The 26,711-nt window shown below is 44.5% G+C and overlaps 1 protein-coding gene across 2 annotated transcripts; it reads right to left on the bottom strand.

Annotated features, from left to right (window-relative positions):
• Window positions 1–1,332: 1,332 nt before the first annotated feature.
• On the bottom strand, window positions 1,333–25,381 carry LOC146208603 (uncharacterized). Of its 2 annotated transcripts, XM_084595295.1 has the most exons (6): window positions 25,231–25,381; window positions 10,978–13,235; window positions 8,814–8,909; window positions 5,554–5,658; window positions 3,181–3,315; window positions 1,359–2,009 (listed from the first exon to the last, which is right to left on the bottom strand). In XM_084595295.1, exons 2-5 carry the CDS (start codon window positions 12,816–12,818, stop codon window positions 3,183–3,185), a joined length of 2,175 nt encoding a protein of 724 aa, XP_084451421.1. In that variant the 5' UTR covers window positions 12,819–13,235; window positions 25,231–25,381; the 3' UTR covers window positions 1,359–2,009; window positions 3,181–3,182. The 2 variants fall into 2 exon arrangements, with proteins under 2 accessions (XP_084451412.1, XP_084451421.1); XM_084595286.1 differs by having other exon boundaries at window positions 1,333–3,315.
• Between the last annotated feature and the right edge of the window lie 1,330 nt (window positions 25,382–26,711).

Genomic DNA, 26,711 nt, shown 5'->3' with positions numbered 1-26,711 from the left:
TTAGAGCGCGTCAGCAGCCATCTAGCGAGTTTGAACTTCGCTGATGACACGTGCGCATGCAGTTCCAGCTTCTGCCTTTCGCAAATTTGGCTTTTTTTGCCGACCCCCAAGGTGCGGGCAGTGCGGGTTCAAATACTAGCCGCAGCGGCTTAGTTTCGATGGAGCCGAAACGCAAAAGACGTCCTGCGCAGTGTGCGACGTCTGCATGTAAAAAATTGCAGGTGGTTAAAATTAATGTGCTCTCCATTACGGTATCTCTCATAACTCGCACATATGCAGGCAGCTTTGTGATAGCCTCCCCCCCCCCCCCCCCCCCTTCAAGATTATTCAAATTAGCTCTCCGTGATTGCTGCAATTGTTTTAAACTTCATTTGCATCAATCATTTCCTTCTTTGATATTGCATATTAAAAGAGTGAAACCTATACCGAATGTCCTCGGTTGATATGAGGTTGGAATGGGACAGTCCACAACAAATTCTGAACATGCTTTATGCTCAGCCAGCCATTGCCTGTGTAGCATGTTCCTGGCATGATCAATTCAAGTTTTCAAGAGTTGTCAATGCACTTCTGTGAAAAACATTGTAATCTTCCACAGCAAATCCCTCTATACATATTACGTGCACATGATCTTTGCAGCAATGAACAGAGATAGAAATCGGAGAGGTAGCATTTGACAAAGTTTGAACATGGATGGGAGGCCGATGACGCCTTCACTCTTACATGGATAGTATATAACCTCCCTCGACGTAATGTTACAAGTTGATGCTGGCAAATTAGCAGTCTGCATTGCCGCTTAGCTACAGCAGCAGCACACTAGCGCACTCATTAAAATGCATCTAAGGCCTGTAACTGACTCTACATTCACCTGCAATAGAGCCATAAGAACCAGTAATCATGTGCAGGGATGGAAATCATGCAGTCCATAGTTGCTGACTTTGCAAAAAACAAGATCCTGCAATGTTATTTCATGCCAGGCAATGTGCTGTAAGGTTTCTTCTTGTTCTTGATTATGTTAATTTTTTTTAATTTACATCCTTACCTTGTTTTCTTCACTTGCATAACAAGTGACCAGGGAGCACAGATGATCATACATAGTAAGTAGTTCTTAGAATATTCGAGGTGGCTACTGGTCTTTCTGGTGCATTTTTAAGCTATGAAGCCACCATTAAAATTTGTTATCTTTAAATTTCCGTGCGCCCAAAAATGCTTAGCAGTGCCGATTCCGCCGAGCGCAGATTGCCGCTATGACTCCCTCTGAGTAGCTAAACTGTTCTTTGGCACAAGTTAGCTTATTGAAGAGTGAGTGCTGTGCCAGCTTGCTTTCTATCCACGGCATTGTCAGGGGCTGTTGTCGCACTGCCAGGAATATTAACAAATTTGGTCCGCGAAGAAATCTTTCTTTCAACATTTATTGCAGCCACAGTACAGAAAACCTTAAAAGTGAAAAAGGAAAAGACAATAAGGTAAAAGGAATGCGATAATGTCGAAGTGAAAGACAGATGATAATCAATGGAGGCAAAAAATATGATGACATTACAGGAGGCACTTCACAAATACAAAGTAGAAAGAAAAACAAATTACATATAGCACAAAATGAACGTAAATTCATTTGAAAGAAACACCGAAATTATCATTTAAAAGCTTTAAATTCTTAAAACTGTTTTTTAAGCCTCGTTGTACTTTGATGATCATGCTGTAGGCTGCATCTAGTGTGCATTTGCACAGCAAACAATGGAGAAAAACATGCTTCTGAACTCCCCACAATTAAGAATGCCCACTCTAGTTGGCGCAACGTATAACTCTGAAACAACCGAAACACTAGTGGCCACATCGTCTGCCAACCAGAGACAGACACCGAGCTAAACAAGAAGACACCGGTTTATAAACGTTACACTAGCCAGCTATTCTACACAGGAGTGCCCATCGTATGCTATACATACATACATACATATATATATATATATATATATATATATATATATGACAGGAGCCGACCAGTGCAGCATCACCTGCAAGAAGAGTGCAGAAGATTCAAGTTAGAAGAACTAACTGAGACAAATAAACAAAAATGTGTATGAAAGAAACAGCCCAGATGCCCTTTTCCTTGCCATCAGTCCATTTATGCACTGTAACAGCTGCGACCAACCTATCAGCTTCCTTCCTATCAACCACACAACAAGCACTCCAGGTAAAATAAAAATTAACTGAGCAAAGGAACATTGGAGCAGGTATGAACTAAGCGATTTGGCCTAATTCCAGGAGCAATTTGGTGTCCGTCATATACCTGCTGATATAAGGCATGTTCCAAGGTTAAACAAGTCAGGATCCTCAGGAACACACTTGAATCTATTCAGACACATGCCCGTTTTCCACTGAAAATGTCAGCTCCTTCCCTGGGAGGATAAAGATGGGGGATATCCCCCATTTTTCCTCATGCCAAACTTCCCCCTTCTCCCATGCTCCCTTACTCATCTCATCACATGCGCTTGCTATATTTCCTATTGTCCTCTACAAGGCAACATTTGCGGTATCTGCCTAAAAAAAAGATTGAAATGAGAAAATTCATCATTTTCCCGATAATTCATCATCCCCCTCCCCCTCTTCGAAACAGTGCAAGGGTGGAACCTGAAGTGACCATTATGCTGATCCAAAATCCTTCAAAATCACTACTGAAGGCCATGTCCTGTCATAGTCTTCTTTTTAATACTGTTTACCAACCTCTCACACAAATGGGAACTGGGATCGACGAGGTCAAATAGAGAAGACACAGGAGAAAACAACTGAAACTTCACACCCCCGTTTACAATGCAACTTCAAAAGAAACAAAAAAAAAATCCATATTTAACGGTAATGGCAAAGCTGCATGTGGGTTATGTGAGACAAGATAATGGAGGCAGAGCTCTGGATAAATTTCGGCCATTTGAGGTTCTTTAACGTGCACCGACACTGTGTGGCAAACAACCATCTTTGCATTTCGCCCCCACTGAAACGTGGCTGCCATGGCTAAGATCTGATTTTAACTTCTTGGGCTCAGCAGCCAAAAACCAAAGCCACTGCAGCAAGTGGTTTAAATCGAAGTTTCATTTTCAGTGTCACAAGGTTCTTGCTTTCTCCCTCCTTACGGACCTGTAGTTTGGGTCTGTAGTACCTTGGCACAGTGCAGTGCACAATCAAGCTCACCACTACAATGGTTTTTCAGCCTTTCCAGTGAGAAGGGCATTGGGGGTGGGAGGAAAGAGGCGCCGACGTTGGTCAGCAGGCAGTAGCTCCTCGGCCAAGGCCATCAGCTTCGTTGGGTCTGATGTGCCTAGGTACCTGCGGGTGCACAGCACAAGAACTCTAGATGGGTTGCCAATTAGGAACCCAGTTATCCTTGGACAAGCATTCGTTAATAATCAAACAAGAGAAAAAAATACTCTCAACTTAACTCAGATCATAATCGAATTAGATCAATTTATAGCTCGGAACAGACAATGGCACTATACCTTTCCCCGAACCCTAGAAAAAAAAAAAAAAACAATATTGCTGCCACATCTGAGGCAATGTGCTAGTAGAAGAAATACCAGAATGTTACTATGCAGCTTTCCTGCTGCTTTTATATGTACGTGGCAGAGTGGGCAAATAAATCCCAATAGCAAATAAGAGTCGTGAAGTGCGAGATGCCAGGGGGGTACATTTGGCTCTGGAATGGAGGAAACGAGAAGCTGTTTTAAACAAAGCAACCAAATCAGAGGCTGCTCAGCGTGGTTCCATTGCTACAAAGTTCTCAAAATGGTGATTGCATGGCAGTACAGCTAGTACTTTCCAACTTCCAATTATTTCATAAAGAATGGCATAAACAACAAAGTGGGACCTGACTAGGTCAGTCCAATTATTAAAGATGATGCCAACTGCCTCACGCGTGGAATTACACGTAGCATGCTTTGAAGTCTCAACACTTCCCTCCCATTGGCATAAAGTATGACTCAAATTTTGCTGTGCGGCCACGATACTGTATACAACACTGCTGCCAGTCCAAATGCCACATGCGCCAATTCATATACACATGCATCTCACGTCTGGCCTGAGCACTGTATTTCTTCCCACATTTAGCATCAGCAATTTATGCCTGCTTCTTATAAAGTGGAGCACCAATTTCAAAAATAGCTTGTCACCATTACACAACAGTATCAGTACTTTGCATGCAAGCCTTTTTCTTGATTCCCTCTTTATAACACCGAGGCAAGAGGCCAAGGATGCTGTTAATTAATGTCTGGGCTATGTTTTCCCCAATCTTACAGACCCTGATCAAAAATTTACTGAGTGATGTTGTTTTTCTTTGCTCACAAGATGATGTGTGAAGCCTGTGCAAAAATTTTCAATTCAAATATTTTCAGCGGATTTCCTCGGCCACACCATAAGGTCAACTCTCCTCTTCAACTAATTTTTCACAAACGCAAAAGAGTGTTTTGGGTCATTTCATTTCATTTAAACTCGTATCCAAAGCCCATATTTTTGTGTCCCTATGGGACCATCATCTTTCAAATAATTATTAAAAAACCTTTTTTCCCATTATATCTTGACTTTGGCAAACTCGACCAACTCGACCAAAAAAGAATCAGGCCTGTACAGTCTTGTTTTTGCCTCTAATGAGGAAACTTGATAGCGGGATTCACATAAAGTGCATTCAGGGCAAAGTGCACAATAAACCTATCATTTCCACATGAAAACTGCGATTTGTGTAATATAACCACTGTTTGGTCCACACCTGGAAGCTGATTCATCCTAAAGTCTGGGAGCCCGATTCTTCTGCAGGTATGCGGTTATTAAGGTGTGCTCCAGTCATTTAGTTTAGAAGATGGCACATGACGTTTCACAGTCCGTGCGGGCACTTCAGATCATGCAACCAACGAAAGCAGTCTTTGTAAGAGTCAGTAACACAGTGTAGCTGCTCTTTGGCCCCCAGTGCAATGGGTGTCTAAGTTGGCCTCCCTTTGGAGTTCTCTGCTGGCACCCTTTCAAGTAGTGCACTATCTTTCCAAAATGAGGAGGGCATATTGCAGTTCTGTTTCTGTTTGCACATTTAGGACATGACAGCTTAGGTTCCAAAACATGACAGATATTTTCTGCCATGCTCTGTTTTGAACTGTGGTCTGTGCACCAAAAACAGTCATTCCGAGACACTTGTGACATTTACTAAGCACAGAGGAAAAGCATAATCCCTCTTCACACCAATGCATACATATGAGTGTCGGTTACCAAGTTGCGAGGCCATTGTGCGCTTAAAGTGCTTGAAAGTCTGTATTAAACAGACACATATCCCTTTGCTTTCTTTGACTTTCACTATAAAATGCATTCTTACCGACTCCCTTTTTTTTTTTGTTAGAGGTTCAGAAGAAAAAAGCTTTTTACTTGGGCCTTTTGCGGTGCTGAACATATCGTCATGCCTGGTATGCCTGCAATTCCGTTGTCCAATGTAATGGAAACATTTACCATCGCTGCGTCTCAGAAGAATAGCCACAGCTCTGGCCCTAAAACGACCCCTTAAAAAAGCAAATAAAGGTTCAACCAGACCTCTGTATGAAGGTGATGTAGTCCTGGGCCTCCACTTTTTTACGACCAGCATGGAGGGCCAGTTCCTCCACCGACTTCTGCATGTGTTCCATGAACCTCTCCTCGCTGTATAAAAAGCACAATAGAGATGCTCAGTTCACCCTTGCCAACAAGTAAAAAAAAACTTGGTTGGGGTAGGCATCCACCTGAGAGAAAAAACAGCATGAGAAGAAAAAAAAAAGTGCGCAGAACAAACACTGGCTGGAAACCGATTTTCGAAAAATAAATGCACAGATACATTCGCTTCAAGACAATTCAAATTATTTGGAATGTAAGAAGCAATGACGACCATATTAACACACTTAATTTTGATCAGTCTCCCAGGAAAGGTAACAGGGCATGTGCCACTCATCAAGCAAACACACCAAGTTCTGAAGATAAGCCAGTAATCTAGCGCCGCTACGAAAAGAAGCAAAGTTCCTTCTGCATCAAGGAGATGGAAGCTGTGCAGATACAATTATCCGCTTGCATACTGATGAGATACGCTTTAAGAATTTCGTGTTTCACCTTTTCCTTGCCTCTACCAAGAATAGCAGCATTGGAAAACAGCGGGTAGCAGCCATATTCCCGGCAATGGCTAGGCAGGTTTGCTCCGTCAGTGGGGCTCAGAGAGTTGTGGTGCTCGCGTAGTCTTTCATTGATACACCAGCCTGTTTGGCCGATGTAGACTTTTTCACAGGCAATTTTGATTTAACTAAAGTTTCAGTTCAGATGAATTGACTGTTCAAATAAACAGCAGCCAACAGCTGAGTACAACATACTTGTACAATCGTTAAAAAAAAAAAAAAAAAACTGCCACGAGCCAATGCATATACAGTGAACTGACAAATGTTGCAAAAGAATATTGCAACTGCCTCCTAACAGGATGGTAGCAAAGCCACAGTTTTTCTAAAATCTCTCAGTTCACGCTACTGATGATTTTCATGACTTAGAAGGGGCACGTCAAATAATCTAATACGGTGGCGTTCAGAAGACTCCTTCTGGTAGCCTGGGTAGAATCGTTGTTGTTTGTGAACTCCCACTTCCTTTGGTGGGTGGCAGTCCTGTGCCAGCCAGCTCTTCATTTCTTCATAGAGTAAAGGAACAGTAAAATATTGCTTTCTGGTGTTTGAAAACGACTGTCATGAAAATGATGTGGTTGACCCTATCTTTGGAGGCACTTTTATATCAATGACGATCTAGGCACACTTCTTTACATTTTGCAGCCCAGTTAATTAATAATAACTGATTAATTAACCGTGATGCAAAATGCACAGCATCCAGCAGGTGTGGCACTATTTCCAACAAGAATAGGCTAGAAAAGTTTTCCACTCACTGCCGTGTGACTTTTAACCAACAAAGCTGATTCCTCGAGTTTCTTGATAGGAAGGGAGGAGAGGAGGAGGGGGGGGGGGGGGGGGGGCGGCTTATAGAATGTATTATGTATCCCCATTGTAGTTAAAATAAGAGTGGAAACTTTTCATCACACACAGAGGTAAGTGACAAGAAAGGTGACCTTTCCTTAGCCATACCACAAGCTCTCAGTCTGCCTACAGGCCATGGAAGGCATGTAATGAATGTAAAGCCTCTATGATACAAGTCTTTTTGCCCCATTCTTCAGGCGTCCAGTCATATGGCCGAATGATTTCATAGACAGCGAAAGTATGGAGGGGCAACAATCAAGTGCAAGAAAAATTAGAATAAAATGGCATTCAGTTTAGTTTGTGTTGGTTTATCGGGTTCAACAACCCAATGTGACTCAGGCTATGAGAGATGCCGCAGTGGAGGGCTTTGGAAATTTCAAACACCTGGAGTTCTTCAACGTGCACTGACATCGCACAGCACATGGGTACCTTGCTTTTTGCCTTCATCGAAAAGCAGTCGCCGAGGCCGGGATTCGATCTCGCATGTCCTTGGGCATAGCAGCCAAGCGCCCTAACAGTTGTGTACACCAACCGACGTACAGCCACCCTGCCTCCCAGCAAATGGACGCACGGCAGCTCCAGTTGCAATGCCTCCTTGCACGCGCGAATCAGCCACTTCGGAGAGACCAGCAGGGGTCCCCCCTGCCCACGACGAGGATGCGCGGGCCAACGAAACCTGAGCCAAACGTTTCCTTCGAACTCAACCGTCCTGAGACTGTGCACGACCAAAGCATGAGAAGCAATGCTTCCTTTACAAGTGCTCGCGTTTCTTTCTTTCCCTCTCTTTTCCTCTCTCCCAAAAGCACAATAAATGCAGTCTCTATCCAGCAACCGAATTGAGAGGTTCCTTGCTCACGGGGCTCCCACGCCCCGAACATAACCCTAACCACTGCACCATCACGGACGGCATGGTAAAATGGCATTAGAAAGAAATCATTACACTGACTGGCCCCTCCTATGGGTAACAAAGCCCCACTCCATAAAGCCTGCTTTTATGGAGACAGTCGAGCATAAGTTGTTTGCACCCGATATGCTCCATGCGTACTGAGTGATTTTTATCAAATAGTCCATTGTATATAAATTAGTCATGATACCAAAAAGAGCTGTACTATTGCTGTTCTGCAAGCATTCCACTAAAGTGTGGAAACTTTGTTTCCACACTATTTACTGGCTCTTCATTGTGCTACTGTACAAGTGGCCATGTGACAGCGCTCTTAAGTATTTGCCGGTGAAGCACACATGAAATGAAGCCAGTAATGTGGTTGTGTGCAATGGTCCTTTATTGACTAATTCTCTGTGCTACTGCAGCATGGCACTGATATTATGAAAACCAGTGAAAAGTGTGCAGTGTACACAGCTTATATCAAATGTAGAGTTGTAGGTGAAAAGATACTAGAACACAGTACAGGTGAAAATCCGATTTGATCACTGCTTGTGCAGAATGGAATAGGTATGCGTAGCGAAATTCTGAGCAAATAATTTGTATAGCATGCCATTAACGTTTAAACCATAATCCCTTGGTGCAAAAAAAATTAAAATAAATACATTTCTCCTTAGATAGCATACTCCATGAACTCTTGTTGGCAGGTGTGCAATACTCATACAAAGTACAAAGAGAACAATCAGTACCAGAAAAACCTGAAGAAGATAGACACCTCCAAGAAGAGCACTGAAAATCACACTGTTAGAAAATGGTTCGACATACACTTATTTTGCAAAAGCTAGCAATGCTTGGCTGGCGCAAGAATCAGCCTTGTCCTCCAGAGACAGAGTGCCCGTAATGTCCCTGTAATGCCCCATAATACCCGTTGTACTCACCACTCCTCGAAGGCTTCGTACGCCCCCTTGGTCAGTGTGATCCCAGGCAGGAATTGCTGCACCCTCCTTCGAGTATCCTTGCGCTGACGCTCCAAGCTGTCAGGAGGAAGAAGCAATGCAAGTCAGTTGTTTTATGACAGCGAAAAGCCTCCATGGCAACTTGTTATTCGAGCTGAAGGAAACAGAAACTGAACATGGGTAGAACATATAAAGCACAAACCATTACTAAAGATTTTTCAGGGTAGCAAAAAGGATTCCAAGAGAAAGGGAAACTTGATGACGAGGGACGGTAGGGGGACGGGGCGGAAAGTACAAAAAAAAAAAATGGCTGTGCTCATTGATTGCTGCGTTTGCGTGTGTATAAGCCTGAAAACATTTGTTACATGTCCTTTGGCAGGTCTCCACTACTGTGTATATGTATGTATATGTATGTACGGGCCTAAACTAGCTTCGGCTACTGGCCCAACATTTTTTGCAACTTGTACATTTTATTGAAATAATTGATTGATTGATTGATTGATTGATTGATTGAAAGTAAGGTGCAGGGGAAAATGGTATTTAGAAATTCACAAGCAGAGTAGGTGAAGCTGGCATAGGGTATGGCTGGGCTAACTGAATATCAGCAGAAGAAGTCTTTGTCCCGCATTGAGCATGGCTGGGTTTACTATGATGACAACAATTAAAGCTTCTGCTCGCAGTTAGAATGAAACCTTTCTCACCACACCCCATCCTTATAGAAAATCACACTGCTGTGCTGACAACAAAGAAAGCATGAACTGCCTGGATCCATTTGAGCCAAGTAGCTACATGATAAATAGGTGCGTGCCAAACATGGACAGCCACCAGATAAACTTGTGAATCGACACCTCTCACTTGCAAAGTTCAGAAGAGAGAATTCACTGCACAAAAGCACAGCCGAATGTGGCCAATTTACGCATGACAAAGGAAGACATGTTTTAGAAGACAATAAGAATGTAATCACAGGTGAGGTCCACACCGCCATGATGGTGCAATGGTTAGGGCGCTCGACTGCTGTGCCCAAGGATGCGGGATCGAAGCCCGGCAGCAGTGGCCACTTTTATATAGAGGCGAGAAGCAAGGCACCTGTGCGCTGTGCAATGTCAGTGCACGTTAAAGAACCCCAGTGGTCAAAATTCCCAGAGGTCTCTACTACGGCATCTCATAGCCTGAGTCACTTTGGGACATTAAACCCCACAAAACCAACAAAACCAAAACCAACAGGTGAGATCTGCAGGCCCATCAGGCACGCTGCAAAATGGAAGACAGGACACGCAGCTAGCATTAGTTCGTCATGCAGGAACTCTCATCTAAATGTCTCTGGTTCATCATGTGCTATGCTTTGACTGAGGAGACTAGTACTAGACTACAGACAAAACCCATTTTCCACAACCTGCCAGTCTATTTCCATTGCCGTCTACCACCACCAAGCCATGCTGCACGGTTAGTCCAATCTCCTGGGTCATCAAAACTCCCACAAGTTTCACAACTCCATTTCACAGCACAATGCACTTGAGCCGTCAGCTGGTGCATTCATGCTGACGATTACAAAGTTCTCAGAGTGGCATCTGAACTACATTAGAAGGTATGGGGGCATATGTGCATAACGCAGCAGCCAACAGAATGCTGCAGTAGTGCAAAGCTTATTTCTTAGTTTCTCTGGCACATGCTACCTTAATGAACCACCTGCTTTTCCTGTGTGCTGCTTCCAGCATGCTGTCAGCACATAGCAAGGCTAGTATAAGACCAAACGAGCATCAAGCCAGCTGAGACCAACTGATCGCCGTGCCTGTCTAAAATTATTGCGACATCCAATCCTCAGCTAGCCTCATTTTGGATCCCTCATCCTAGTATTGATATACTTGTCACCAGAGATAAACGAATCAGTTATATGTTCAGTGCACTATGTGCTTGGACCATGTCAGCATTCTCTTAATTTTGCTGAAATTTGTTTCGCAATTCACACTGCTTTCCTGCTCTCCCCTTTCCTATTTCACACAGCACTGTTACTGGTCACACAGTGGGCTGGACTGATTGGAAATAAGCATACATTTTGGAATAGTTACTGAACATTAAATTGCCACTGTTAGCATTCCATTCAGGTATGGGTATAAATACGAAAAGTTGACAAAGAACAAGGACTCACCGCTTTGCGTCTTCGTGCGACTGACTACTTTGATCAGTCTGCCTTGCAAGTTTTCTGAATTTGCAATCGTTCTCAAAAGCAGTCACTACGTCATCGTCGCTTTCTAATGATGGTAGCGACAGTGAACTGTCACTGGAGTGACAGGAAGGTTCCTCATAATCCAATTTCCAGTGCAGAGATTCAATGTCGTCACCTTCGCCAGACTCTTCGCCAGGGGCACCACACTTGCCAAACATATTCTCATACCAAGGTGTGACCGAATCATCGACCTTGTTTCCTCCTTCTGCTACACTGTCATCTGAACCCTCAGGCCCAGCAGGTCCTGTAGAAAGGCCTTTCTGCCGATCAAGACTAGGTGGCCTAATACTATGAGAAGATTCCTTTTCTCTTTCGCAGGCAGTGCCTAGGACAAGCAATTCATCCCAAGGTGCAGGCCACGGCCGCTTACGATGATGGAAAGATTTGGAATTTCTTTCCTTCTTTTCTGCCTGATCGCAAGGTGACCGTCCTGCACACACCTGACTGATACGGGTGCTTTCGAGGATAAGTGCAGGTGGCGAACTGGTGTCCTCCACATTTGCCAAAGTTGTCATCAGCTGGGGTGATTGCTGGGACGAGAGTGCTTTTGATGCCCTGGTGAGTCTACTAAGCTCGAAGACAGGCAGGTGCAAAGGGCTCACTCCCTCTATGTTTAATGGCACCGTCACACGCCGTTTAGCCTCAAAATCGCCAGCAACCCTACCGTCTTTTGAACTATGCTGTTGACCCACAGCGCGCCTTGGAGTAGTTTTTCTTGACCCTGTCGTGGGTAAACTGCTTTCGAATTTCTCTGTCGCCACAACGGTGACCACAGATAGTTGCTTTTGTGTAGCTGCCTTTTCACCTCTGTCACTTTCAAGGACAGGTTCTCCTGCCTCCACATCTATTATCTGTAGCTTGCGTCTAGACTTTGCACTTTTAGCGGGCGAGTCATCCGACAGGCGTTGCTGTTTAGAAGCAGGGCTGTTGCTTGGCTTATCCTGTTGAGGTTCCTCATGTATGGTACTTTTCACACCCTGCTCTTTCACGGACCGCAAGTGTGTCACTGCGGTGGGTTTACCATCAACTGGCCTAATTTCAGAACCCGAAGTTGTGTGAACCTGCATTCCTTGATACTGAACTGCACCTGTTGTACCTGCCCCCGACTGACTTGCAAGTGCAGGAGGAACCTGACTTGAAGTATGCGCCTTTTCATCTTTCTTTCTGGCAGCAGGCGTTTTAACGAAAACATTTGCCCCAGGACGTTTGTATGCACGAGCCACTTTCCGAGCCTTTTTTCTTTTATTCTGTTTCGCAGCTAGAGGCGGCTTTGGAGCCACAGGGTCACATGCTTGCTTTTCAGTGTGTTCTTCAGGAGTCGGTGCTTTAGTCTGCACTTGAGTCGCTGCTTGAGTCCGTGTCTGCGCTTCAGTCTGTGCTTCAGTCTGTGTTTCAGTCTGTGCTTCAGTCTGTGCTTCAGTCTGCGTTTCAGTCTGTGCCAACTGCGCAGGTTGATCGCCTATTCTAAGATGCTCTTCTTCCCCCAACGCATACGTAGACTTGGTTACCTTCCTGCGGCCAGGGACTGAGTTTGCTTTACTGCCTGATCGCGACCTGGTAGAAGGTGGTGAAAGTCGAAGGGGAATAACCCTGAGACGTTCAGCATGGACAGAAAGTTTTGGAGGTGGAGGCATAGGAGACGCTGGTGGCTCCTCTGCTTTGCCAACCTCCCTGGCCTTCTTTCTAAAGCGCGAGGACATGGCTATATTGTGAATAAAATATAGTGCAGTTTCGTTTACCCAACAGAATGCTGTACGGTGCATTTAACCAGAACTGGCTCAAGTTGCTCCCTTAGTTGCAATGCACCAAGCCACATGAGGAAGTGCCATTGGCAATGGTGAAGCAGATCAACTGCCTGTTGCTGCTGGCATGTAGCTCAAGTTTACTGAAGGGTGCACAGAAAAAGTGATATGCTTTCATCACAAGGGTCGCTCACTGCTTTTTCTTCAGAAAAATATAGCTCTTCCCAAGTCAGTTTTGCGTCTATGAAATAATGGCACCAGTGTAGTGGCTGATGCTTTGCTGATGGATAAAAAAAACCTCTAACGCACTTTGGAAGCAGGAAACAGAGCCAAGTGAAGATGAGTGCTTAGTTCCAATCAAACCTCAGCAGTAGACACGAGCTGAGTGGTGCCCAACTAATCATGCTGGCCACCTGCAACACTTGTCACGCCGACAACCTGCAAGAAGAACAAAAAAATGTGTTTAGTCATTTTTACATTTTAGCCTGGATATGGTAACCTAAAAGAGAACTGATAAATAGTTCAGTATATAAAAAAAGGTGGTAGATAAGCTCGTCCACAACTTAGAAGCGAGAATACACTGCTCTCATGTCAGAGACGTGCTTCCTGCTATAATGGTAGCGGCACATTTTCAGCTCTTTCTCACTGAGGTTGCAGTGGACAGTGCTTCGGAACCGCCATTGCCTATCGTAACGTCGCATCCTGTTACCTGTTTACTGTAAACGGAATAAGCTCATTACTATTATGGCACAGTTTGTTTTCCACAATGCCTTCAGCAGTGAAGCTATAGAGAAGCCTGCCACACGAGGGCTGTGGCGAGGCTTCACTGCAGTTAGGCTGGCTATACTGCTCAACACAATGTGTCATGGAAATAATGGGACCAAATGCCACTCTCCAGCACTCCCTGCAATAACCACATCGCATGTTTCATAGAATCAGAGCTGCTAACCGGTGCCCAAAGCTAACACAGCTGAGCAGTTTCTGAATGCTATTACGGGAAGTGCCGCTTGCAGAGCCACGGTGTGCAATTTGATATATTGATCAACCAGTGAAATTGAAGCTCAATATACTAAATGGTTTCCTACTCTTTCATACAGGATTTGCTAGTGAAAATTTGAGAGTTCATATTATATCTGAGTGATTGTATATCTGAGGTTCGATGCACCCAGTCTTGAGTACCATTGCCCTGCTTAACCATTTGGCAACCAAATAACAAAACCAAAAAGAAGAGAAATGATGGCCGATTTTGTGTGGTTAAGTAAAATGCAAATTAGGTGCTCTAGCACACTGGTTCCAGTCTTGGGTAACACATACTTCATTAGCACACAGCCTTATTCTGCCACATTATGCAAAAAGCCACCAGACATAGATACTGTCGCAAAGACAAGGATTACACCAAGTCGATAAGCTCCGCTTTAATAAAGCCATATAAATGTGCCTGCATGGCTTAGGAGTAGCATGTCTGACTCGGGATCCAGGAGGGTTCGATTCTAATCTCAAAAGTGCTGCCTAAGTTGGCAGCGCCTGCACATTTAACCATGACATGTAGTCTCGTGACGTCACACAAACTGCCGACCAATCAGTGTACACCCATGTCACCTGCCAACTTCCACCAGCCAGGGTCTGAGAGACATGAGACATGCACACCAGCAAAATCGGCAAGTGAGGGACTGTAGAAGTAGCACACTAAAATTACCTCCAAATTATGTTAAACCGGTGTTACTGTATTAAAAATTTTGTACAAAAATTTAGTAGCATCAATACAGTTTAAACTAGCATGATGGGAAATTGAAACAATTGGTCCCATTTTGTAGCAGACGGAGTGGTGTGGGCCTGGAACCATCGCAAATATGCCTGGACAGCAGACTTTGTTCTGTGTGTGCGAAAAAAAAAAAAAAAAAAAAATCCTTCCTATTCTTGCAAAAGTAACCAGAAAATGAGAAACAAGAAGTTAATATATGATGGCCGAAAGCTACTTTTTGTGGCCTGTTTCTTTATGCGGCCTTCTCAGATTCACACAAAACATTTCAACGGGAAGGCAGTGGTGACTGAACATATCAAAAGTATGCAAGACTCATGTAAGACTCATGTAGAAGCCAGTGCACGGTGTGTAGCTGCTTTCTTACATATTTACAAGGGTTAAGCAGCAGTACGCATGCAGACAAAGAAAAAATTATGGGTGAACGTGAATGTAGTGCAGCATTTCTGCATTAGGCATAGAATTATAATTTTAGTCTTTTTCAAGTTCACTTTTAACATGAGCCTATGATATTGCACACTTCTAAAAGTGCTACTGTGTGCCTCTTCCTTTCAGTTTCTAATAGTCGGCTCGTTCTGCTGCGAGAGCAAGTTGTTTGCACCCCCAAAAAGGGAGCTATTCCTCTTTCTCGTTTGATCCACCCACAGTACGCTTTGGTTATGGCATTACTGCTGTGCATCTCCTCTCAATTTCTTTCTGCCACTGGGTATATTTAACACCACCGACATTGCCCAGTACATGAGTGGCTTTGAATTCTACTTTCATCCAAACGCGGTTTCCACGACTGATTGAGGCGAACACAAAAAAGCCCCATGTGCTGTGCAATGTTAATGCAACTGACGATCCTATGGTGGCACATTGCACAATAACTCCCCCCTCCCTAAGGTCCTTTGGTTAGAGATAACTAACGTAATGTGAATGCATCTATGGAAGACAGGAAAAAGGCTATGAAAATACTGGTGGCTTAAAAACAGGGCAGTCATCGAGAAACAAAGAATTCAAAATTGAAATCGCACAAAAATCAACAGAATTTGTTTCCCTTTTAGAAGGAAGAGTTTGAAGACACTGATTAAACGAATACAAAAAAAACAGTGCCAATTTTAAGTGGTAGGCCAAATGCGAATTATGTGTGCTAACCGTTCTCTTTTGGGTCACACATGTTCATTAGTATACAGTTGTAAACTACCACAGCATGTGAAAAACCACCCAACATACATACAAAGCGCCGCTATAAATAAACCGCACTAATGTGCCTGCATGGCCTAGGAGTGGCGTGTGACTCAAGATCTAAAAGTCCCGATGTGTTCAATTCCTATCTCAAAAGTGCTGCCTAAGTTAACATGTGGTTTCATAACGTCACGCAAACTGCCCACCACTTAGTGCCCGGCCCCATCACCTTCTAATAGCACCTGCCAGTGGCAGTGATAGTGGCAGTGATAGTGGCAGTGATGAGGAGGTCTTCGGGCCATAAAAATTCCAGGGGGCACTTTGGACCACAAAACTGCGATGAGTGATCTGAAGCCCTCCGCTAGGGCACCTCCTTCTCTGTGTTTTCACTCCCACCTTCGCGATGACGCGATAGCATAAGCTACCAGCCACCATATAAAACCCCGCTTTAACAGAGTCGTATGAACATGCCTGCGTGGCCTAGGGATAAAGTGAATGCGTCTTGGCAGGCCGATGTTTAGATAATCCTCCCATATGAAAGGAGAGGGCGGAGTTGGCAACTCCAGCCAAACATTAGTGCTCCAATTAGTGCTCAGCCATGTCAGCTGCCAGCTACCACCTCCCAAGCAACGAAAGCATTACGGATGAACGGACGGACGGACACGATCCGCTAGCATGAGCCATTAAAGGCTATCGCATTAAATTAGGGCCCAAACCTGTCAATTCCACTCCCATGAGTAGAGTGATCCTAGATCCGAGGGTCGCAGTGGGTTCAAATTCCATCTCAGAACTGCTGCTCAAGTTGGCAGCTGCTACCAACGGCTTTACACAGTCAGACAGACCACCAGAAGGGACACTGTTCGCAGGCTTGACTCCTATCTCAAAAGTGCTGCCCAAGTTGGCCTGGCCTCAGGCAAACACTGGCAAAATCGGTAAATGGGGGGGCTCTAGTGTTAGTGCACTAAATAATGCGTAATGGGACATGCGAACACTGCATTTCAAAGGTGGCACTTAAGCATCTATCTATTTCTTTCTCATCCTCATGCATACCCTCATTCCACTGTCCATCTACACAAACTTCCGCTCACAATGTCCAGAGCAGGTTTTATGTGAAACCGGGATGCAATTGTTTTTGGAGCTTCTGTGGACTTTCAGTATGCAAATGCTGACAATATGTAAGCGGCCTTATGCCACAATCGATACCAAATAGTAAAACTCTCTGCAGAACCTATGTGGACTCAGCCACCTTCCTTATGCCATGGGGTTGTGGCCACTGGACAGACCACCAAATAACTGTAGCTTCACTTTGGTTACATGCATATCTACAGTGGTGTTGTTATACCTGACCTTAACTTAAACCTGCCAAACCATCAACTAGCTTCACATCTACTGTGCCATTGCACACCCAAGTTATGACGAAAGACTCAAGGAGAAAATGGTCCATTTGTATCTTATCTGGGACCTCAAAAGCAGGTGAATTTACTCCTCGACGATGTCTAGTTTCCGAAAAGGCCGTAGCTTGCCAACTGTGTCAAGAGCATCAAAAGTAGGCGGTCGGCAAGCATTGCTGTTTTTCTTGATGTAAATAGTGCTTTCGATAATGTCATAAATGAAGCGACTCATTCAGACTTACAATAAAATAGCACTGGTGGACGAATGTACAACTGGCTCTGTGATTATCTCCATGTGAAGTCGATTTACATGTCAACAACTGAACGTGACAGATCTTTGCATCATGTATCTAGAGGCATCTTTAAGGAAGGGGGATTTTAGGTCCTAGCCTGTTCAACATCTCTCTTGTTGGTTTGGACAAATGCTTGCCACCTACTGCTGAAATCTCTCTCTAGGCAAATAACCATTTGCTCGTGGTGCTTTGGGCGAAACGCACAATGTGTATGAATGACTACAGAGAACAACAGCATATTTTGCATTATTTTAATTAAGCGCAGTCTCATAATATCTCCGAAGAAGTGTGCAGCAATTTTATTTTCATGGTGTGATCTTTCCTGTCACTCGCTGAAAGCTGCTGAAACCTCAATACCATACGCTACCAGCCAAAATTTCTAGGTGTGACCTTTCACCAGACCCTCTCATGGTCACCACCCATGCTCAGCAGTCTAAAATAAAACTGTCCACATATGCTTCTACCTTTCGTATGCTCTAGATTGCCAGAAGAGAGTGTTCTAGAGAATCTTTGCAATTATAAAAGAGCTTTGTGAAGGAATTCTACACTATACGTCCCGTGCAAAGCGACGACCATGCCGCTGGTGGCAGAGTTGAAAGTAAATCCGGGAGTGGAGCCAGCTGCATCGTCTGCAAGCCATGCGTTTTTATGCAGTTCTCACATCATCAATTCACTTTCCTGCAGCGTTTACATCATGGCATAAACAGCATCTGTTGACAATGCACTGTGGCACAAACTACGGGGTATCTCCAGCAATAGTTTTTCCTCAGGTAAATGTTCAAAAGCTATGAAAAATGCACTGGATTTTGTATTTACCCGTTCCAGCTCGGCAAGCAATACAACCGAGAGCGTACTGTTTAAGTTCACTTCGCGTTAACAAGGCGCTTGTCATTCCTGTCTTATATTTCGATACGAAAGCACATCAAACAATATTGGCACATCATCGTGAATTTTCTGATCACTACCATTCACATTTAGGTACAGGAGAAAAAAAAATGTTGGTTACTGCATAAACCTGCAATAGTTAATTTACTTAGGTGCAGTGCTGCATATTTTTGTGCCGCTTAATTTTTGAAGTACTGGTACTGAGTGCGAAGTAAAGACGGATAAGATGAGCATCCCGTATGAAATTTAATGAATTAAATACTGCGTTCCAAGCGCATGGTACATGCATTTAATGGCCTATAAGCGGTGGTTGTTAAAAGTCGCATCTCTAAATATTTTGTCCCTTGAACTAAGTGCATAAGCTTTAGGAAGTGAAGATTATAAGCGCTCACTTTATACGAGTTTCACCTATTTCCAACTGTATATGCTATGAAACGTTCATCGCCACGATTCAGTGCTTTGTTATGGCTAAGCCCGCGGAGGATGCTTTAAATATCGGGGCCTTAAAGCATCATCTATTAAGATTAGGATGCGATTGCGTTATCGGACCACCCTCCGATAGCGAATTCGGTAGGCCTACTTTTATTCAGCTTGAACCGGCGAGCCTTCGCGACCTATGAGCGTGTGCTAGTCATGCAATACGAAAGTCCTGGGTTTGACTTCCACCCCTACTGAAAGCTGACCCAGTTTTCATTTCCGTTCAATTACCTTCCTTTAGTTATGCAACTCCCTTGAGAAATTTAGCTTTCATATAAACATTTCAAACTGCTCCTAAATTTTCCCACAAGGTTTTTCGTTCATGAGCAACGGCAATGATGATAATGCTGAATTTTCTGAAACAAGGGACCCTTAGCGACATCGCATTAGTCTTGTGAATTCGGCTGATGAAGCGATATGCCTATAAGACAGCGGTGCTGGTATGATGTAACATCGAGTGGGGCAGAATGTCTAATATATTGCATCAAGGCATGTCACCATGAACACATATTAAAAGAACTTGCAAAGCAAATGCAGCATAAATAAAAAAAACAGCGATCATTCTGTTCAAATAATTGAGCAGTCAATGCAGCATACCCACAGTAAAGCAGGGCTCAATAACTCAGCTATTCATTTAGCGCTTGTTGTAGGAGGCACCTGGTGCATGCACGCATTACTTTCTCCCGGATGGCTGCAGCATCACCCACGTTTTTGCTTCTACACAAAGGCCAACCTTAACATTATGCTTCATGCCACCATAGAAAAAATTGGCAGGAGCTGAAAAAGAAATATCTGCGCCGCAAACATCGGCAATATGAGCAGCCACAACTCATATCCCGGAAGGATCTTTGAAAACGAACGCTGGGCAGCTTTCAGTGGCACCCCTATAGGCAGTGCACGGGGCGTACAGTTTCCCTGTTTTTCATGGACTTTTGCTAGCAAACATAAGGCTGCTTGAAGCCATGCGAGCTAAAGCCTTGAGAGCCTTCCTCGGCCTTCTGAAAAACACCTTCACAGTGGGCACTCTGATAGAGAGCAGACACCCAGCTTTACCAGTGCTGTTACCAGAAGAGATGCTGCGTGTCCAGGTGTGGATTGTGACGTGTGAACCTAGCCACCCACGTGCAGCATTCAGTAGTATGATCACTGTCTTCAATCTCTTCCCATCACAATACCAGTGCGCAGTCACATAGTCTTTACCACCCCGGAGGTCTGCTTCATGGCAAGCCAGGAATGAAGCCCATAGCCCTGGACTTGCACTTAAGTACTGTGGGATTCGGAATTGCTGCAGCTGCCCTTTGCGCGGCAGCCTCCCGCTTCCCTGTTGTTCGTTCTCCTCTTTCCCTTTCTCCCGCCTGAGGCGGCGGAGAGATGTCCGGACGACTTGTCACTGTCGCTCGGCCACAGCTCCGTCCTGGCGTCCCAGTGGCTGTTCTCATTGGCGCCTTTTGGCGAGAACCCGGCACCGCTTCGACGGTCGCGCTCGCGCGACCGTCTGAGCGGAGCTTAGAGGGAGACTCCTCCGAGACATCGCAAGGTGCGTACGCTACTGTTCTTGTCTGCCGGCCTTTGTCCGCGCAGACCAGTGTGTACTCGAGTTCGTCCGCTCCAGGTCGTACCTGAGAGCACAGCTCGAGCCTGTCGATCGTGATCCAACGATCCGCAACAGGCGTACCTTGCGGTGGTCGCCCACTCTCTCTCAAAGGAACCCTTTGGTAACTGCGAGAGAGAGATCACAGCACGCCCTTGCGTGCTTGCGGTGCGCATTCCGTGTCACTTCGTGCAGCAGGGGAGCCTTGCTCCTCGCGCGCTCAGTGTGCGCGTGGTGACGGCTGATCGGGGCTTCGGCTCGCGCGACGCTCGAACCCGCGGTGGTTGATGGCCTATGCCCACAAAGAAACCACAGTACTTATCCTTTGAGCACATCCGTGAATGCTACAGTATGTGCTGTCATATAATAGGTTTATGGCTCTTTCATGCGTTGCTCGCCAGATATTGGCATCTGGATATCATCAACGCACACCACAATCTTGGCTACACTCAGCCTCACCTGCGAGCAGCTACTGCACATATTCTGAAACAACCCCCTGCAGCAGTGCAGCATGGGTTATCTCCACTGAGTGTCATGCTGCACCATGGAATAAAAAAAGTAACCATGCAATAATAATAAAAAAACAAACAGAGGCCTGTGAGCTAAGTCTCTGCGTTGTGCTACAGTGGTTACCCGCTCACTATGCGTCACAGGCGGCAACAACGATGACCACGCAGCAAAAACTATGCACGCTGATGCATAAATGCAGATTCCCATTCCATTTTCGCGAAGAGATGCAACCAGACTTAGGCTGCTGAATCCTGACGGTCACAGTGTTCTCTATGGTATGATCTGGAGCATAGAAACAGACCTTTAGGCTGAATTATCCCCCTGATAACTTTCTAGTGTCTCACAATTTGCCATAATTGCCTGCACGCATCAAACACAAAATAATTTCTCCATAAAGTTGGTATACTTAGCAGCCCCCTGTGCTCAACATATGAAGTAAGATGCTCTGATGGGCTAGTTGGTACATTTGAAGCAAAAGAGTAAAACTGCACGAAAAAGACGGCACTGAAAGACAGTCGTAATAGTCGTGAATTCCCACGGAGAGGGGTCAGCCATTAATGGTGTTTGCACTGTCACTTCGTTATACAAGGATGCTATGGGCATAACATACTTTCGCTTCATATTCCTTGTTGCCTCTCGTTCAATTATTTGTGTCGACGTGTTCAGCTGTGCAAATTATCGGAGAATAGGAATAGGGGTAAGTTTTGGTAAGGCCGTGATTGTGCGCATTGGATTTCTATTTATTGTTTCCGATTCCGCCCACTGCCGCCTCGTGAGTCTTTGGAATCGGGCCTGGTATAGTATCCTCAGCTGTAACACCGATTGTATAAGACGTCTTGTCATATCCGCTTGAGCTTCTCCTCCCCTAGACGAAACGCGTTTTATCAAGTTTAAGGAAGTTGCAGCTACTTTTTTCACCTTATGAAGCCATTGTGTTCCTTTGTCGGATTTGTGAACTTCTAGGCCAAGAACTCTCAACTCGTCCACCTCTTGCAATGCCTGATTTCCAATCTTTAGGGTGACTCTTTGCGTTGCCAATTGTTTTCTTCCATTCTCGTTTGCAACATGAATGTAGCTGGAATTTTGAGGTGACAATTCCAGACCTGCATCATGGATGTATTCATCTATGGTATATAAAGCCTCATGCAGATACTTATTCTGTCAAGTTTTTTATGAGCAGATCAAATCGTGACATCATATGCGCATATCATGAACCGCATTTCTGGTATTTCAGCTAATTTCCACACCAATGGGATCAGTGCGATATTAAATAGCAAAGATGCTAATACTGACCGTTGTGGCACGCCTCTGTTCGAGGTGTAATTCCCAATTTATTTTCAGTTTATCCGGACAGAAAAACGTCCTGTCCTTAAGAAGATTGTGTACTGCTTTTATGACCTGCAAGGAAATGCCCATACATCCCATGGTGCTAAGAATCTTAGCATGTAACACGTCGTATGCTTTTGCCACGTCGGTAGCCACTACAGTGCGCACAAGGTGGCTATAAGGAGACTCGTATATGACCTCTTCAGCTAACATAGCCAGTCCATTTTCTGCCAAGGTTTGTTTGGAACCTAATTTGTCGAGTATGGTATTTTTTATTACTTTCCAACCACCATGGCAGGTGGGTGGCTATCATCTTTTCATAAATCTTGCAAATTGTGGATGTTAGCAAGATAGGCCACAAAGATTCTAGGCTTGTGGGAGGTTTCCCAGCCTTTGGTATTGGGACCACCACCGAATGTGTCCAGCCAAGTGGAATCTCCTTGCCATACCTCATTTACCACATCCAACAAGCTGCCAACTGTGGTTCTTTTAAATTCTTTAAGACTTCATAAAAAACATCGTCATGTCCAGATGCAGTTTTACCATTTGCTTTTTCTACAGCAGCCAATAACTCCAATTTGAAAAATGGTGATGTTATTCCTGTTTTATCAACCACATCCACTGTCGGCGAAGGCGCCGGATACAAAAGAAAAGCCGGCATCTCGACCTCTGGTTGGTGTATTTCCAGGTACCTGTATTACATATACAGACGCATCAATTATAGAAAATGGCAGTAGAACAGCAGCTACTAGCCCAACACACAGTCAACTAAAGGTACATAATGAATATGTTTCCAAAAACCCGGACCCACTTGTGATGGAAATCTATGCAATCCGCGATACTATGGAGGTTATAAATAAAATAGATTCCATAACAGAAGCCCACATGTATACAGACTCCTCAGCTGCCATAAAACTGAAGAAAGTGACAAAGACACTATGTGTAACCCAGGAAATCCCCGCACTCAATACAAAAACAAAGATACGCATCCAGATACATTGAACACAAGACAATGCTGAGAGCGCTGAGCAGAGAAAAGTTGACCTCCTCACACACGAAGTTCTAAACACTAATGCACCCCTCACCAGGCTCCCTTTTGATTCCCGCTCTGCTGTTCCCATCTTAGCATCCTCTATAAGGAAAAGTACACGTGCCCTCATTCCCCGTGTACATTCCCCTCCCTCATAACTTAACAAGACTGAAGGAGGTTTCCCTTAGAAGGATAAGAGTTGGGGCAGCCCTTACCCCGTTGGCAGCACGCCTATAGGAATCTCAAGAAGACATCGGAGCCACCACATGCCTGAAGTGTTCCATACCAGCTGCAGAAGTGGATGTTCACCACCTGCTGTGGACTTGTGCAGGGACAAGGACAGATTCTGCAGGAAGTGGAACTAACCACAACAAAGGAAGAAGACTTCTCCAAATGGCTCATCGACAACGATAAGAGCAGAAGCCTTCTCCGGTTCCTTATGGAAAATAATTTACATGGGTTATTATAATATGCCTTATAGCAAGATTGCATAATAATAATAAAAAAAAAAAAGACAGTCCCATCTTTATCGCGCAGTTTTACTCTTTCACTTCCACATATGATGTGTGTGACGGCCTTGAAGACTTTATCTGCTGTTTTCAAAAGGTAAATGCACATCACAAGACACAAAAAACTAATTTAGGATTATTTCAGGACGGAGCTCCGAGTCTTGAGCATATCCTCAGTCTCTATTGTAACAGAACTTTAACTTCATGAGACACAAAGCTTTATTTAGCTCAAGGACATTGGGCTGATATACATCCTTGAAATTCATCTGTGCGTGTGTGTGTCTGTATGTGGGGGCAGAGGCAGTACAACTGACTTCTGTTTCATCTTTTCTTTTCTTCATTTCGTTTGCACCCCCATCAGGAGTAGCATGCCAGACTCACTACCAGGCAAACATCTCCTACATTCATTGCAATGCCTCTCCTTCTCTCTCACTCTACAGTATGGCCAAAGCCGTCAACGCGCCATTCTAATGCATTTACTGTTTTAACAAAGTTACATGCTAAGCAGCAATACTTTTCGACCATTCCCCTGCTTTGAGCCCATTCTTCATGTATTCTAAGCCAACCGCAAACATTTAAAACCGCACATAGTGGGCTATCAGAAGCTTTAGTTCTTGTGGTCACAGCGACAAACTGGTGCAAGAAATATAATTACAGACAGCGCTGTATGCTGTGTGTACTGTAGGTGCAGCCGGTGACCAACAAGAATGTTACTCAACCAGAAAGACTGTCTAGATGTTTACTTCACAACACCTGCCATTTCAGTGACCTAACACATTTGGTGGTCTTGATCAAGAGCATAACTGGCCGCGGTGCCGGGATTAGTCGGCGAAACGAGACTGCTATGCATGGCATTGTGGTTTCCGCAGGCTTTCTGTACTATACTACCAATGCCAACTAAAATGCATAATATTAATATCCGGAGCCTTCTTGAAAATGATCCCCTATTATGCAATCGAACGAGTACTGCGGTATGCTACCCACAATGTTAGTTCGCAAAAAGAAATAATGAAATAATTGAAACGAGGTCAGTGACAGCAGCAGATCCTTCTCGCTTGCTGCATAAAATGACAGCAGTGCAGTCAGCCCTACACAGACAACTTGCAATGGACATACATATCTTAAAGTCTACCGAATCTAATGGACGTTTCATATTTTATGCCTGCTGCTCCCCATTCCGTCCCATCGAAAGAATGCGGCTGGCTACTCGGATGACGTGATGCTATCGAAAGCTAGCAGACTACACTACTGTATGGTAATCCCCAAAGATTTCTCGGTTAAGCTTAGTACACTAATAGCTGCATTACCTGCAGCTGCTTCAGCACTTTCGGATTACAGCATGACTAGCAGTGCGATCTTTCTTTTTTCCTTTGCTCTCCAGAATAACTGAACTACCGAGCATTGCAGACAAACCATAGGGTTAAGGGTTAAGAGCGACGCTTCGAAAGCCAAATATCGAAAGTTTTTGCTGTGAAGCGGGCCTGACTGGGCTCACCTTACACAGTTGGAGAGAATCCCAGAAGAATAACAAGGCTGCAAACACACAGTAAACAAACAGACCGAAACCTATCGCAAAGCGCCTTCTTGTAAGGCGCGCGCCACCGACACGGCAACAAATTTGGAAATATGGCAAAAACGCAAAAACAAAAGAACAACTGTTTCATTGTTGCCGTTGGCCTTTAATGCAGCCGCTAACACTAGCCCAAAGGTTAAAATAAAACACCCTAAAGGTGTAAACCTTATTTATAAATGCTTCTAAGTCGGTAATAATTAGCGTAAAATAAATTTGTTTTTTTTTTGTTTTTTATAAGTAGTCAAAATAAATTTTTTTTAATAGTTTCGATTTCGGAACATCGCTTCGAACAGCTGTCAAGCGTGGCTACAGCATATATACATTAATATAATTTACAAAGCAAGTGTATATATGTTCTGCACATAACGTCCACTTTTAAAACAGAAGGAATCACTTTTGCATCTATCAAGTACCATTCTTGCTTTCAATTTGCGGAATAAATTCACATTTTACTAGCGTATGCAGCATGGTAGAAGAACAAATGGTAGCGTAACTCCCCTGCGTGTCGACTCTGAGCGAGGCTTTTAGGGTGCCTCGATGTAGCGCGCCGGCGGCGCTGGTATCGAGGCACCCTAGAGGCTTTAGTTTCTCAGTGCCCCCTGCTATAGTGCTCTATAGGGTCTTGAATATTTGGGGGCTGGGATTTAAAAAATTCCTATGCAAAATCTACTGCCCCATTCGAGCTAAAATAACGTTCACAAAGTAGCAAAATATCGTCTATGTTATCTCATAAGTGATTCAACATCGGTACTTGCCTAGATTTTCCGAAATCGAGAAAAAACTGCTCTCGGCGGCGTGCACAATTTTCGCAGAAGAGAGTCGAAAAGCTACTTTGACATGATGCGTCATCTGTCGGGCAGCAAGGCAAGCGCGCCAACGGCCGGGATGGAGCTTGTCTCACTGGTCGACAGATGACGTCTCATGTCAAAATAGCTTTTCGACTCTCTTCTGCGAAAATTGTGCACGCCGCCGAGAGCAGTTTTTTCTCGATTTCGGAAAATCTAGGCAAGTACCGATGTTGAATCACTTATCAGATAACGTAGACGATATTTTGCTACTTTGTGAACGTTATTTCAGCTCGAATGGTGTAGTAGATTTTGCATAGGAATGTTTTAAATCCCAGCCCCCAAATATTCAAAACCCTGTAGAAGATTGGGCAGTGTGTCGACCGCGACGCGAAATGCATGGGAGCGAGGGGCCGCTTTTGCGATGACGGAGGCGCCGCAGCGCAGAGGGCGCCACCAGCAACTGGTGTGTCAGCCGTCTGGGCGCCCGCGTATGCGCGCTATGCGGCGGGGCGGATACCGCGCTTACTGTACGTTCTTGTTTGCTTGTGCGTCGTCTCGAGGTGTTCGCGACAAGATTTTACAAATATGCCGGTTAACGGTGCTCAGTGCTGTTAG

The sequence above is a fragment of the Amblyomma maculatum genome, chromosome 1 (assembly GCF_055883805.1).
Source record: "Amblyomma maculatum isolate TAMU_Amacu chromosome 1, ASM5588380v1, whole genome shotgun sequence".
Classification (NCBI taxonomy): Eukaryota; Metazoa; Arthropoda; class Arachnida; order Ixodida; family Ixodidae; genus Amblyomma; species Amblyomma maculatum.
Note: the sequence above shows the minus strand (reverse complement) of the source record. Positions and strands in the feature narration are given on the sequence as shown.